Genomic DNA, 14,091 nt, shown 5'->3' with positions numbered 1-14,091 from the left:
TCAAGGTTTTTTGATTTTACAATATCAATTAGAATGCTTTTTGTTTTTATAAACCTTTATTAATAATCTCTAATGCTAACTGTGTTTTAATATAACATGTTATAATGTAATGTGTCAAATAATTAAAGGTTATATAATGTAGTTATTATGTGTTTATAATTTTCCAGTTTTAGCTAGTTATATACACAATAAATGGCGCTAGATTGCCTTAGAAGTAAGGATGCTCGTTTGTAGCAAGTTCTATTCTAAATGGACTCCAATAAAATGGTGTTTGCCATAAGAGTAAAACATTTTGAACAAGGGGTTTACAGCTCTGAAACCGACACCTGCGGAATAATGTCATTACGTAATGACATTGAGAGGTCTTTATGCGAAGGAATTGGGGTGCCTAGACGCAACCCAATGACGAAAGCGTAATCACGGACCAGCAGATGTCAGGGAAAGCCGACAAATTTAAAGGTTTAAAAGAGAAGATAATGAAGGAGGAAGGTAGCAACCCACTTTTGAGAAAGGCATTAGCAGAAACAATCAAGTGGACAGTGAACTTTTGTGTTATATGTGAGGTTATTTATTTTTACCTAATAAATAAAGTGTTTTCTTCACCTATTTCCTACATCCTGGAGTGTTTATGGTGAAAGATCCAATTTATCCTCCTTTTCATGCTACTAGTCTGAGACAGCTTTTTTTTAAGTGGCTCAGAATCATGTGAGTTGGACCAGCAAAGTGTATATAGATTTTAACTGTGTTAACTATATTACCCTATGGTCTTTTTATATTTGCACTTTTATATTCCACACCCAACGTTTATCTTGGGTATTTATGCAATATTGTGTGCTCTCACTTTTGAATTTTTTATATATTTCACTGTTAAGTGTATTTTTAGCTTTTAAAAGGTGATTCAGCACCTTTTTATCACTTTCTTACTACTGTTTTTATTATCATTCATATATATATATATATATATATATATATTCACACACACACACACATACTCACACACATATACATATCATACGTGTGTATATAATATGTGTGTGTGTATGTGTAATATGTGTGTGTGTGTGTTTATAAATGTTTCACCATACAAAATGCTTTTTCAAAGTGGGCAATGTAAAGGACTGAGCAATCCCTATTTGCTCATCCATTGTGAGTATATTTTTCTCTTTATTTTATTTGTTTTATTAATACAGAGAACACTATTCCTATTCTTTTATATCCTATATATATCACTGGAGCATCATCTGGAATACACTACGTGAATTATTGGCACAGGGGTACGATACCAGAGGAAATCAGGACCATACTAACATCCACAGACGGGGATTGTACCGTCCATACACTGTGATCTGGAGCTGATCTTGAGCTGTGTGAGTGCAATATATTTTTTCCTTATATTCTGCCTCTGCTGTTATAGACATACTACACTATATTAGTACTCCTGTCCCATTTTGTTTTCTCCCTTATATTGGCTCCATTGGATTCCACACAAGAACTTTAATTGTTAAGCGCTGGTTCCCTACATCCCCCGCTTTACTTGCATCAACGACCAGAAAGAAGAGACTCTGGTTTGGGAAAGTTTTAGCTGCTGTACACATAAGGAACAAGAGCCAGAAATCTCACAAACGCCATGCTGTAGCTACAGCTGCACCTTATGCTGACAGCCCATCAAGATCAAAATAATGTATCATTTAATAAACTTTCAATAATATATTTTTTAGCAGTTCCCCAATCATGTATATATCATATTATATGTCCTTTAAAGTGACAACAAGCCATGTTAGTCATGGCAGGTGTTCCTAAACAACAAGATGAACTGAGATGGGGCAGATACTGTGCAAATCAAAAATTTCTACATCCTTTCAACAATACGGAAACACCCCTGAGGCCAAAACTTTTACTTTGAGCCTGCAACACAGCTGCTAAACCAAGATACCACAAAAATCAATATCTAGGGCATCTAAGGAAGAAAGAATGTGTGAGCATTACAGGGAAATCTCTGTATATCCTGAGACGTGTCATTAGCACAGAAACAGCTATGCAGATTTCTTCATAATACAAAATATATTTAAATATAGAAATTGTTTGTACTCTATTGAAATAAAGCCAACATGATCTATTAAAAAAAAAAAAAAAAAAAACACTTGAGATTTACAGGTTAAAGGTTACAGATGATAACTGTCAATATCAGCAAAATTAACAATCAATATGTTTTTCACATATTATTTTTTATACAAAATTAGAACTTATATTTCTGGTATCATGGTGAACCTGGTCCACATCTGCAACTGGGCTTTGTAGCCATATGCAAAAGAATCCCTAAATACATTTAAAAGCCACGCATTTCTAGTGTATCAAATCCTTCTTCACAAACAGGCTGAGTAATAGAGAAAATTAGGAAATAAAGGGGTAAAAGCTCATCCTATGGGTTATGTGGCACTGGAGGTTTTTGTGCAATGATCTTGGAGAAGAGAAACACCTTTACTTTGTGCAGCGGGACAAGGGCACTTGTGGAACCCTCCAGTTGTTAATCTGGGTACAGATTAGATGCAGATTAGTACAGAAAGTATTAAAGTTATCTTTTTAAAGACACCTATCATTTCAGGGCAGATGAACAAAAAATTATATCAGGCAGCCTCAACCTATTTCAAAGCATAGGATTGGAGCTTTAGCTCCAATAGCCCTTATGGTAATTTGGTGTGGACAAAAGGTTGAATAACACCATGAAAATGGAGGGGGGACCTCTTGTCCTCCACCCTGCCCCCCACCCCTGAGCAGCGGGGTGGGCCCTAAATAACAATATGGGGGGACCTATTGTCCTTCCCCCCCTAGCACCCACCCCTGAGTGGCAGATGGGGGCCCTAAATAAAAATGAAAGTCGACCTATTGACCTCCCACCGACCCCCACCCATGAGCGGCAGGTGGGGGCCCTAAATTAAAATGTTAACCCCCCCCCAGGTGACTAGGGGTCTCCAAGCCCCTAGTCACTGCTCAACCCCCAAAAAATTAATAAACCCCTACCTACCTTCCTCACCCTAAAAATAGTGAGGGGGAACAATAAAACCAAATCCCTGGAAATAAAAAATAACTTACCATTTGATGTCTTCTTTTTTCTAAAATCTTGTTTTTTCTAAAATCTTATTTTTTCAGCCCCCAAAAAGACCAAATTAAAGTCCATAATATCCGTCGAACTTTGAAAATAAAATAAAAAACCTCCCAAAAAAACCCTACAAAAAAAACAGACGCTAAAAAATAATCCATCTTCACCCATGGAGGGCTCCGCACTGACTGAGCACCGCATGGCGGGGAAAGGTCTATAAAGACTTCCCAAGCCCTGCAATTAGGCTCAGAGCGCTCTGATTGGTTGATTTAAGCCGACCAATCAGAGGGCTCTGACAGGTAAGCATCTGCATTTACCTGTCACTGCACTCTGATTGGTTGGCTTTAAATCCAACCAATCAGAGGGCTCTGTGTCATTTTACACAGTGTGGGAAAGTTCTCACAAGAGGACAATAGGTCCCTCCCCCCTTATTGTTATTTAGGGCCCCCACCTGCCGCTCAGTGGTGGGGAATAAGGGGAGGACAATAGCCCCCCTTAATGTTAATTAGGGCCCCCACCCACCTCTCAGGGGTGGGGGCAGTGGGGCACAATAGGTCCCCCCCTTATTGTTGTTTAGGGTCCCCACCCTCCGCTCAGGAATGGGAGCTGGTGGAGAGGACAATAGGTCCACCCCCTTATTGTTATTTATGGCCCCCACCCACGGTCAGGGGTGGGAACCAAGGGGGGCAATAGGTCCCCCATTCAGTTTAAGAGCCCCCACTCACAGGGCACGGGTGGGGGCTCAGGAGGGGGGACACTTGGGTTTTGTTTTTTTACAGTGAGCAGCCACAAGTTGTTTAATAGACATGCCGATAATAGCGGCATAGCGAGTAGGGGTAGAATTTACTAATACTAAGTAATCTTTACTTTGCATTAGTAAATTTGGCTGAAAGACCAATTTAGGTCTTTCAGCCTTTTGGTAGATAGCTCCCTAATACCGTGGATGCAAGATGCAGCCGTGGCACAAATAGGATCGGAGTTTCATTCGTTTGGAATGTAATTCGGATCCGAACAAAGTCCCGAATTGCGTCCTAACACGAATGGAGAAACTGTTCTCATTCTGTTAGGACGAAATACGGTAGTTTCGCCAGCGTTCTGTCTAAGTGACAGGACATTCGGGAATACTGACACGAAGCTTCGTGAGATCACGGATCAAAGGTGAGAACTTTTGGAAAATAGCTCTGACCACCGGAAATGAAGCACGCTTTGCTCCTCCGCTGGCCATAGCTGGTCAGGCATAGGAAACCTCCATAAGACAAAGTAGTCCCTACTTTGTCTTATGTTTTAAAGAAAACTAGAGCAGACAGGAAGAAAGGTAAGTTCGGCATGACAGTGCCGCTTTAACACAGAGAAAATCAACCAAACAGAAAAAAAGTTAGATACAATAAAGCTCACCTCCCCAGACATAGCTGCCTCTTTCTTTGCTGCTCCACATCAGTACAGGTCAGAGTACCACTGTTTCCTGCTCTTAGTGGGTTGCTGTGGAATTTTATATTTCTGATTTCTTGTACCTTTATTGATTAGTACTTATTGGTATAGTTTGCCTATAGTTGCCTATAATTCTTGTGAACTTTCTGGTCACTATATCTATCATTGTTTCCCCTTTTTTCTCCCTCCTACCCCTGGTGCTGCAGGGGACTCACTATAGATCAGTGCTGTGCTGTTCATTAGGCCACTGTCTGTGGATTTGCTGTCTCAGCTAGTCATTGGTTCAACCCTCTCATCACTACCCCCGCAGGGTTACACTGTACTAAATACATATTTTACACTATATACACAGTGACTTTTTACTCCTGTTACTATATGTATATATTATATTTATTTTTGTTTTTCTTCATCTATATTTATGTATATTTAGTTATAATTTGCTGTCTGCCTTAACGTGTTGTTTATTTATTTATTTCCCGTCATTATACTTTTTATCTTAGGTCTACATACTTTCCTTTATTTCAACCTTATTTAGATTTTATGTATCATTTTGTTTATTCTGTGCTTTGTTTTGGACCCTTGTTTTCCCCTTCTCTGTACTTCGAGATGCCTCTCCTCTGGCCTCCTCCGATTTATCGGGCTCTCTAGGACCACGGAGAACGTCTCCAGCATTCTCCTCAGGTAGCCGGCTGCCATCTTGAATCGCACGCACTGATATTTAGCCCAATGCTGCTATCAGTTTCTCTGCTTCATATCAGTTTCTCTGTTTACCCTACAGTTTAATACAATACAAGTTCAATACATGATTCAGATTTTTCATTAGTAGAGGGTAAGCCCCTCTCATTCTCTCAACCCTACACTGATATGGATACTAATTACATTATTAGAAAATGAGCAGTATTGATATTTATGTGTACTCCTGTTAGTTCTCTGTTTCGACTACAATCTATTACAGTATATATTACTGATTTATTTATTGGAGGATGAGCCCCCCTCCCATTAACAGACCAATATGAATAGTTTTCTGCTTCCTGACAGGTTATTTGTTTTGTTACGGTTAATCACAGTACATAATACTGGAGGGCGAACCCCTCTCATGAAGACTGCCTCATATCAACTGGGAAATTGGGGGTGAGCCCCTACATTACATATTACAACTTATCTCATTATTTATATATTTTCTTTATTATTATAAATGGGCTTCTGGGGTGAACACCCTGATTTCTAAGAGTGCCCAAGCTTATGCTATCTACTACGTTTACTGGAATGTATTCTGGATGAATATTACTGGGTGAGCCCCAGTTATTACAGATATGTATATAATTTACCCTAGTGGATTCTGTCTGCTACTATACGGCCCTTTATTCTATACTATTTTACTGGAGGTAAACCCCCCCAATTATAATATTACATATCCTGGTACCTTGCCTTGCCTGGTTTTGGCTATTGGATCTGACTGGCACTGTTACAGCTCCGATGAATGGCCTGCTTTGTCCGTGCCATTGTACCTCCCTACTGGATATTCTTGTGGAGGTTGTATTATTACTGGATGAGCCCTAGTTACTACAAATATGTATGTTGTTTACTCTAGCAGATGCTGTCTGCTACTATTACTGGCCTATTTTATATACTATATTACTGGGGGGTGAGCACCCCATCATATTATTACAGATCCTGGTACCTTACCTTGCCTGATATTGGCTATTTGATCTGGCTTTTACTGTTACAGCCCTATGAGTGGCCTGCTTTGTCTGTGCCACTGTACCTCCCTACTGAATATACTCCTGGAGGTTTTATTATTACTGGATGAGCCCCAGTTATTAAGGATATATATATATACTATTTTATAATCTGCATGGCATTGAGCAGATTATCACGCAAGGCTTTTATTTACGCCAATATGGACAACCCCTCAGGCATTTTCTCCTGTCGGAGAAATCAGAAAATTCCGATGCCTCCATATACAAATACAAATACAGACATACACAATCCTGCAAGTACTACTGGACAGTGGAAACCCCACTACTCCATGTCGGAAAGTGCATGGCACGGACCAAGCGTGTGAAAAGACCGGAGTCTCTGGTCAGCGCTATGGTTCCTACCCAGTATCTATTTCGGATAAATAGCAGGAGGAATGCTCAACCTCTGAGGATGAGGATAGCTGACAAGGTTTGGAGGTGGAGGACTCTCCCTTTGTACACAAATCATTCACGAAAGCTTCCCTTGATTTATCTCCTGCGCAACCACCTACGTCAGGTCTAAATGGTGATATCTGCTTGGATTCGATGGGGGGAAACCTCTCTTCGACCTGCATTCCATTCGTCATTCGAAGTCACCTGAAAGTTGTCTCTCGATCATTTGGCCCAGTATGCACATTGATTGACTCATAGATCCATAGACTGGGAAGTGCATACAAGATTCTCTTCCTGATAAGGTTGCAATGACCCCAGAGTGCGACATTGGGACCTACACATACTTCGCAAGATTTGGACCTGACCCTCACAGGGGTATTGATCGCAGCCTGAGACAGGTTCAAATCAAGTTATTTGATGTTCTCGAAACCCTGGCAAATTTCCCACTTCTAGCGGATGAAGCCCGTACGCAAAGCTGCTGTCTGGAACCATCTTTATTAAGACTAAGCTTTCCCTCCTATAGCCCGACTAAACAACGCTAGGTATCAATATGCACTGAACAAAGATAGGTGACATTCCCTTGTATAGATTCCGAGATTGCAGACTCTAAATTAAGAAGGGGGTCCCCATGTCCTAGGATCTAGGCTTTGGAGAAACATGATTAAAGAATTCACGAACACACTCAATAGAGCCCATTCTTCAGTGTGACGAACATTTCATCATAACCCATCTTGTTTTTTCCAGCAGGGCTGAATGACAGCGGGGTCATTACTACAGTAATTTTTAACTATTAAATTCCATCACTACAGACACCATGTCTGGACAGGAGACCACCAACGCTTGTAGACGTTAAACTCCAGACCCTGGTCGACTAAAGAGCATGTCAGCTTCCCATCTGACTCGGGGGATTTCTACGGATTCAGCCTTCTTATTCGTACACTATCTTTAACCTCCGGAAGCGGAAGTTTTCTGTTCCATGTACCAACGTTTGCTGTGTTTTCTGGGGAACGACTGGCCTGGCCATGTCAACCTATCTACTCTCCAATATAAGTGTGGGCTTTTGGTGATTCACCAACTGCTAAGACCAGTGAAGGCTCATCTTGGTTTCCATTACCTCATAGCCAGACTCCTTATTACTCTCCCGCGAGGATGCTCTGGACTGATCTCAACCTCACTATATGATCCCCTTGTTTGTATACCTGAGCTCCACAGTCTTCCAAGGAAAGTTAACCCACACCCCGTCCCAGGTGGTGAAGTTCCGGGGTTCAGGATAGATGCGCCCTTAGGAGTGCTTCGTTGGCCACAGTCATAAATATTCCACAATTCGCATAGTGAGCCGGTGAATTCTATGGTCCTACCAGATTTCCCTCCGCATGCTAGCCTGTGGAGTAGACCTATTTTCAGATGAAACCACTCACCTCGGAGGTCAATTGGGACTTTTATTGACTCGGTCATGTTTCCAAACATAAGTCTTGAGATTGGGGAACTGCTTGCATGACCACATCGCCTGATAGCCCTTGGATGCTCGGAAGCAAACTTCCACATCTTTGGTCCAAAACTAATTGCAGGTTTTTCTTTCGCAATCTCAAGTTTCACTGATAATTTATCAGACTGTTGCATCCTCTGAGAATGGACACTATATTGGCATTGCATTACATCGACCGCCTTGGCGGAGCCCAGTCACATGTTACAAGGTACAGTGAATCCTGCGGCGGATTGACTTTTTACCGGGATTGGAGGAACATCAACGACTGGCATCTTTGTCAATCACATTTCCGTCACATCTCGCTGTCGAAGGATCCATGCAGGACAAATCTATTGGCCTCCTGGGATAATTACCAATGGAACAAGCATTGTTGGCTTTGTTGACTGAGCATTAAAACAGCAAATCTGAAGCCTCCTTTCATGGTATAAAATTGTAGATTATGCTAGCTTTAGTGTACCTATAATCGTAATTTTATTAATGACAGGAGGCGAATATTTCCCTCTCAGTTTTTTCATCCCTACCCTTGTTTGATCCCTGGTCAGAAGTTTTGGATAATCAGGTATGTATGCAACTCTGCTTGTCTTTTCTGCTTCAACTCCTGTCGCTTTTCATTTTACCGTTTCTAACAGAACGGTTGGGATCTCTGTACATTACAGCAATACTGTTTGTCGCACTGGGTGACTGCATGTTTTTTTCAGAGTACATTTCATTATCTAACCAGCGCTTTCGAATATGTGTTTCTCATTTCAGTTTACAATTTGTCTGTGGCACCATGTTTGAAATTTACTCTCAGCTGGATGACATCATTGGCTTCACTGCCTACAAGGACTTATGTTACACTTTGTGGTTTTATTCTGTTTTTTATTCTGATTTATCACAGCTTGAAAGAGGAAGTTGTGTGTGGGGAGGGGAGCTTTATTGTAGCTAACTTTTTCTGATTGGTTGATTTTCTGTGTTAATATGCTGCTGTGGAGTTCTAGTAAAGAGAGACTCAAGCAAATATTCGCCTCCTGTCATTAATAAAATTAAGATTATAGGTACACTAAAACTAGCATAAACTACAATTTTCCAATAATGAAGGGACTGAAAATCGACAGGGCCAATTGGGTTAACCATCAAATTCTCGAACTCTGAGCCAAAATATACCCAAATCACAAATCAACATGCAATGGTGTTCCGCCCCTGGCACCAAAGCAGGAAATGATTGATGGGAATCAGATGTTTGATAGGGGACACTTACTAAAGTTTTATTTTATCTACAGATCAAGTGAGAAATAGGCGATAGATAGAGAAAAGGAGGAGCAGTAAAATATATATATTCCTATATTTGTATGATCTAAATTGAATATATAATATATGAATATATTATTATTTTTGAAGCTCCTTCTGTCCCCCCACCACCTATTGGCTACTTTTTATCAGTTGATCTGTGAACCAAATGGTGAAAAAATGCACCATTCAGTCTACAGCAGTCTACAGTCTACATCAAACTGAATACATTGTATTATATTACTTATATATATTTTGCAGTACACTGATTAGGCCATTTTCGCATCCTTTCGATTCATCTAATTCGGTTCCCGAATCATTTTTTCCAGTACCAAAATTCTTACCAGCCAAACTAACATTAGAACAACATCAAGGCAAAGAATTTTCTGTTTTCAGGAAAAATGATCTGACTAATCCAATTATTATACACTGTGCACAGCTAGCAGCTCCCTCTGAAAAGACTAAGAGCTCTTAGCTGTTACTTAGTTTCTGGTTTTCAGACGTATTAGTTAGTTAATTCTGCCTCTATTTGTGAAATTTAGCAGTCAGTAAACAGCCGGTAGTAGCATTTTAGCAAGTTGTAGCTGATCAATAAATAGTAGCAACAACACCAAAAAAAAATAAAAAAAAATAAACAAGTTCAAAGACTCTGCTCACCAACTGCAAAGTTCACAGTACCAAAAACTCTTGTGACAATATTCACTGTGATTACACCTGATTCTAATGTTCATTTTCATTGCTGATCTTCTTTAATCACCCATCTTTGTTAAAACACCCCTGATTAGAGTTTCATATTAGAATGGTAAATAAATAAGTAAAAAGGGCTATTTATCAACCTTTAATCAGCTCAAGATCTTACTAAAGTACTATTTCTCTAAACTTCATTTAAGAAATAGCTATATTAATGGCACTTTAGTAGTGCAGTTTTACAAGCAATTTTGTCTGTTATATTACTGTGATTTTAAAAGTGAGTTATAACAAAGACAAATCAATCTATCCACTAATCTACTTTGTTGATTTGCACTGTCAAACTAAGTAAATGTATTACACCTAAGACTCTGGGAGAAATGCTTTAGTGATATATAAAATAGTTGACAATTAATTATAAATAATAATAATTTCCAATTTTTAACAAATGCTTAAAGAGAGCTAGTTTTTATTTGTTCTCCAAGACTGTTTGAATAGTCAGCATTATCCTTCAGTGCCATTATTTTCCCATACTGTATACATCACATAGAGGGGCAGTGTGTAATACTCCACATTAACAGGAAAAATTAAATGGAGAAATCCTAGAATCTTACCAATCATTCGGGGCTTGGTATAAACCCCTCAATCCCTAACATCATATTGGGTACAATTTCAAGATAATGAGCAAAACCCCGTGTGGACGCCTCAATCCTCTTCCCATTCCATATATCTAGTAAAAAAAAGATACGTTTTTTTTTTCTCATGTATTGTTTTTATCAATAAAAGTATTTTTTTTTTATTGGGCCTGTTTGCTGTTGGATTCCGGTACTCCATATCCTTGGTGGGGATAATGCCACCTAAGCCTGTTGGACAGATCAACCCCTATTTGCTCTATCAAACGTGAGTGGTTTTTAACTATTTAATTTTATCCTTCACATTGTACAGTGTATACTATTGTGGTTTTATTTTCTCTTTCACTTATATAATCAGAGAGAGACCACCAGAGTGGGTCTGATACCACTTCATGCAATACCTGTGGAGTCACTCAGGACACGTGAGTTCACATATTTTATAGCTATATTTTTTTTTATTGAGTCTGGCATATTGCACTCTATATCTCCGATTTCTCACATAGCTGAGTCTGTATATATCTGAGTCTCTCGTATCCTATAGAGTCTGTACTCAGCCATATCCTCAGGCAGGGATTATTCCGCCCAAGTGTCTAAGTTGAAGCTGTTATACATATTTGGTTGTGAACACAGCAGTATACTTATAGAACAAATAATAGTCTGATTTGCTTCAATTATTTTGATCATTTTTAAGCTCTCCACTTTTCAAAGCCACATATAATCTTTTATAAGGGTATTAAAATATCTACATTGCGTGTTTGAGCAGCTAACTAAATGTAACATGTAAAGGGACAGATCATATAATTTTTTTAAGAGTCTTGGCACGTACAACCCTAATTCAGCTTTGTATGTATAATGAAGGTTTCTTACCAACAGGAGACATTTCAGGGACACCAGCTGTATAAGGACCATCCAAAAATTTAGGCTCATTATCATTTATATCTTGTACTTTAATGACAAACTCTGATTCAGGCTCCACTGGTTTATTTGTTGCTCTGTCAAGAGCTTGTGCCCGCAGCGTGTAGTATGCTTGTTCCTCACGATCCAACCTCTTCGAAGCATGAATATCTCCAGTATTTTCATCAATATTGAAGATAGAAGTTGCCCCTTCCCCTGACAAGACATATTTGATGGAACTATCTCCTTTATCCATATCCGAGTGAAGCTGTTAAAAAATTGACAAAAGTTTATATTAAATTAAAAGAGTAGTATTATAGAGACATGCAAAAATAATCATCGTGTCATGCTTTAGTAGATGGACTGTCATTGTTTTTAAAAGAATGGGAAGAAAGTTTGTTGTTCATGACAAATTGTGATGAAGACATGTCAACTGCTTTAAGGAGCAAGACAGTTTTATTTATTTCTCAAAAATCATGCTATTCTGCCAGCACTGTTTGCTTGCCTTTTTTGTTGTTATAGAAAACATGTTACTGAGAGATGTATTTTTTTCTTAATTATTTTATATCAGTGATGGCTAACCTTTACCACTCCAGATTTATGGTTTACAGTTTCTATTAAGCTCAGACAGACAGCTGTCAAACGTAAGCATCACTGAGATGTCAAATGATGGGAACAGAATTATGATTTCATCCACCTATGTGTTAAGCATATGTATTTACTTTAGTTAAAGGGAGACTACCCCAAAGCACGTATTGTCAATTTTTGAATAAGCATTTATGCAATAGATCCAATACATGCCTACTTATTTTCCCTATCTAAAACAAAATATAAACACTTTAAGCACAAAATTACTTCAGCTTATTTTAGCAGTGATGATTGACAGAGGCTATGGGCACCATCTCTCAATTTTTGGACAAACTATTTTCAAGCAATATGACAAAACTAGTGGATTTCCTTTGACTCAGAGCCCATTCTCTCTTCCAGTGTCTTCATAATAGTTGAACTTTACTTTGTCCTTATACATAATAATATTTGAGGTGATGATAAGCAATAATAAGCAATATGTGCTGGGCTTTAGCAAGATCTACTCTACCAAGTCACCTTTGATAGAATGATTTATCAGTAATTCACTACATAGTGTATGCTCATGCTGTCTAAAGATTTCTGCATATAATAAGAAATTCCTCATTATGTCAGAAGCAAAAGAAGTGAAAACAGTAAAAACACGTTGATAAAAAGAAGGGAGGACTGCACCAAAAGCTTTTAATTTTCCTTAATCTCTAGATCCCTTCTCTTTATCTTCCTTTAAAGATAAACATATAATTGTCTAATACTTTTTATACAGATTATCGATCATCTCAAAGTCAATGCAAGTCACGCAGGTCAGCTGCATCAAATACACTAAGCCGCAAAGTGGCATTTTTTCTCCCTCCCCTACTATTTTATCACTGTATATCCACGGATTCACGTATGGTCAAAATTTTCCAAAAACAATATTGGAAACAGAATTGTATACAAAGCTTATTGTTTGGGGGTTTGATACAGACATTTGTACATGCATTGTAATTTTACTACTTACTTATAGCGCTGTTCAATATTTTACTTTATGTTGTTATATCTACTTAGTAGGTTTGAGGTCTTTATCCTACACAGAGGACTGCTGCCCCTTTATGAGTGTTAGGTGCATTACATCCCCCTATATACAGTACCTTCAAAACAACTAGTGCCCTTTAAGTTTTAACCTATGTATAACATCATTTTACTATTTACATATCTTTTTCTTGAGCTCTAACCTATTTTTTTTTTTTTTTTATAAGATTTATTACATGCCCACACCTCTACTTGGAAATGTGAGGGTTTTTTTTTTTACATGTTTTAATAAAAAAATTGTATGCAGTAAGCACTGTGTTGCTCTGATTTAGTGGTTCAGATTACTGACTGAATGTCAAGGCTTAATGATATTTAGAGTTTTTTATGTACACATATTTGGACTATGGAAACTTAGCATTAATGATTTCTTTTTTCATACATTTTTGTTTTTTTATGTTTGCTTTTTTCTTAGTTTTTTTATGTAGTTTTTTTAATCCAATATAAATTGGAATTTTTTAGTACTGTAAATTCCTTGAGTATTTGGACTCACACTAGATGTGCGTACTACATGCAATTTTTGCTGTAACCTTCTCATGAACAGAGATGCTAACCAGTTTCAACCAGTGCTGTCACTCTACGGTTCATTTTACCTCGTTGAGAATTGTGCGGTGCCCCCTTTGAGTAATCTTGGCTGGATGACCAGTTCTAGGTATAGAAGCTACAGTCCTAAATCATCTCCATTTATAGACAATTTGTCTCACAGTGGATTGATGAATATCTAAGCTATTTGAAATAACGTTGTAAACCTTTCCAGTTTCATACTACACAACAATTCTTGACCTCAGGTCTTTTGTGAGCTCTTTTTTTTCAAAG

General features: G+C 38.4%; 1 protein-coding gene across 1 annotated transcript in view; it reads right to left on the bottom strand.

Moving 5' to 3' along the window:
* CDH7 (cadherin 7) overlaps positions 1 to 14,091 on the bottom strand; it is a 219,269-nt gene that overhangs the window by 139,197 nt on the left and 65,981 nt on the right. Inside the window, exon 2 of the mRNA XM_063450474.1 lies at positions 11,599 to 11,893. Coding sequence (XP_063306544.1) covers positions 11,599 to 11,893 — 295 coding nt within the window. The remainder of the gene's footprint in view (positions 1 to 11,598; positions 11,894 to 14,091) is intronic.

The sequence above is a fragment of the Pelobates fuscus genome, chromosome 4 (genome assembly GCF_036172605.1).
Source record: "Pelobates fuscus isolate aPelFus1 chromosome 4, aPelFus1.pri, whole genome shotgun sequence".
Classification (NCBI taxonomy): Eukaryota; Metazoa; Chordata; class Amphibia; order Anura; family Pelobatidae; genus Pelobates; species Pelobates fuscus.
Note: the sequence above shows the minus strand (reverse complement) of the source record. Positions and strands in the feature narration are given on the sequence as shown.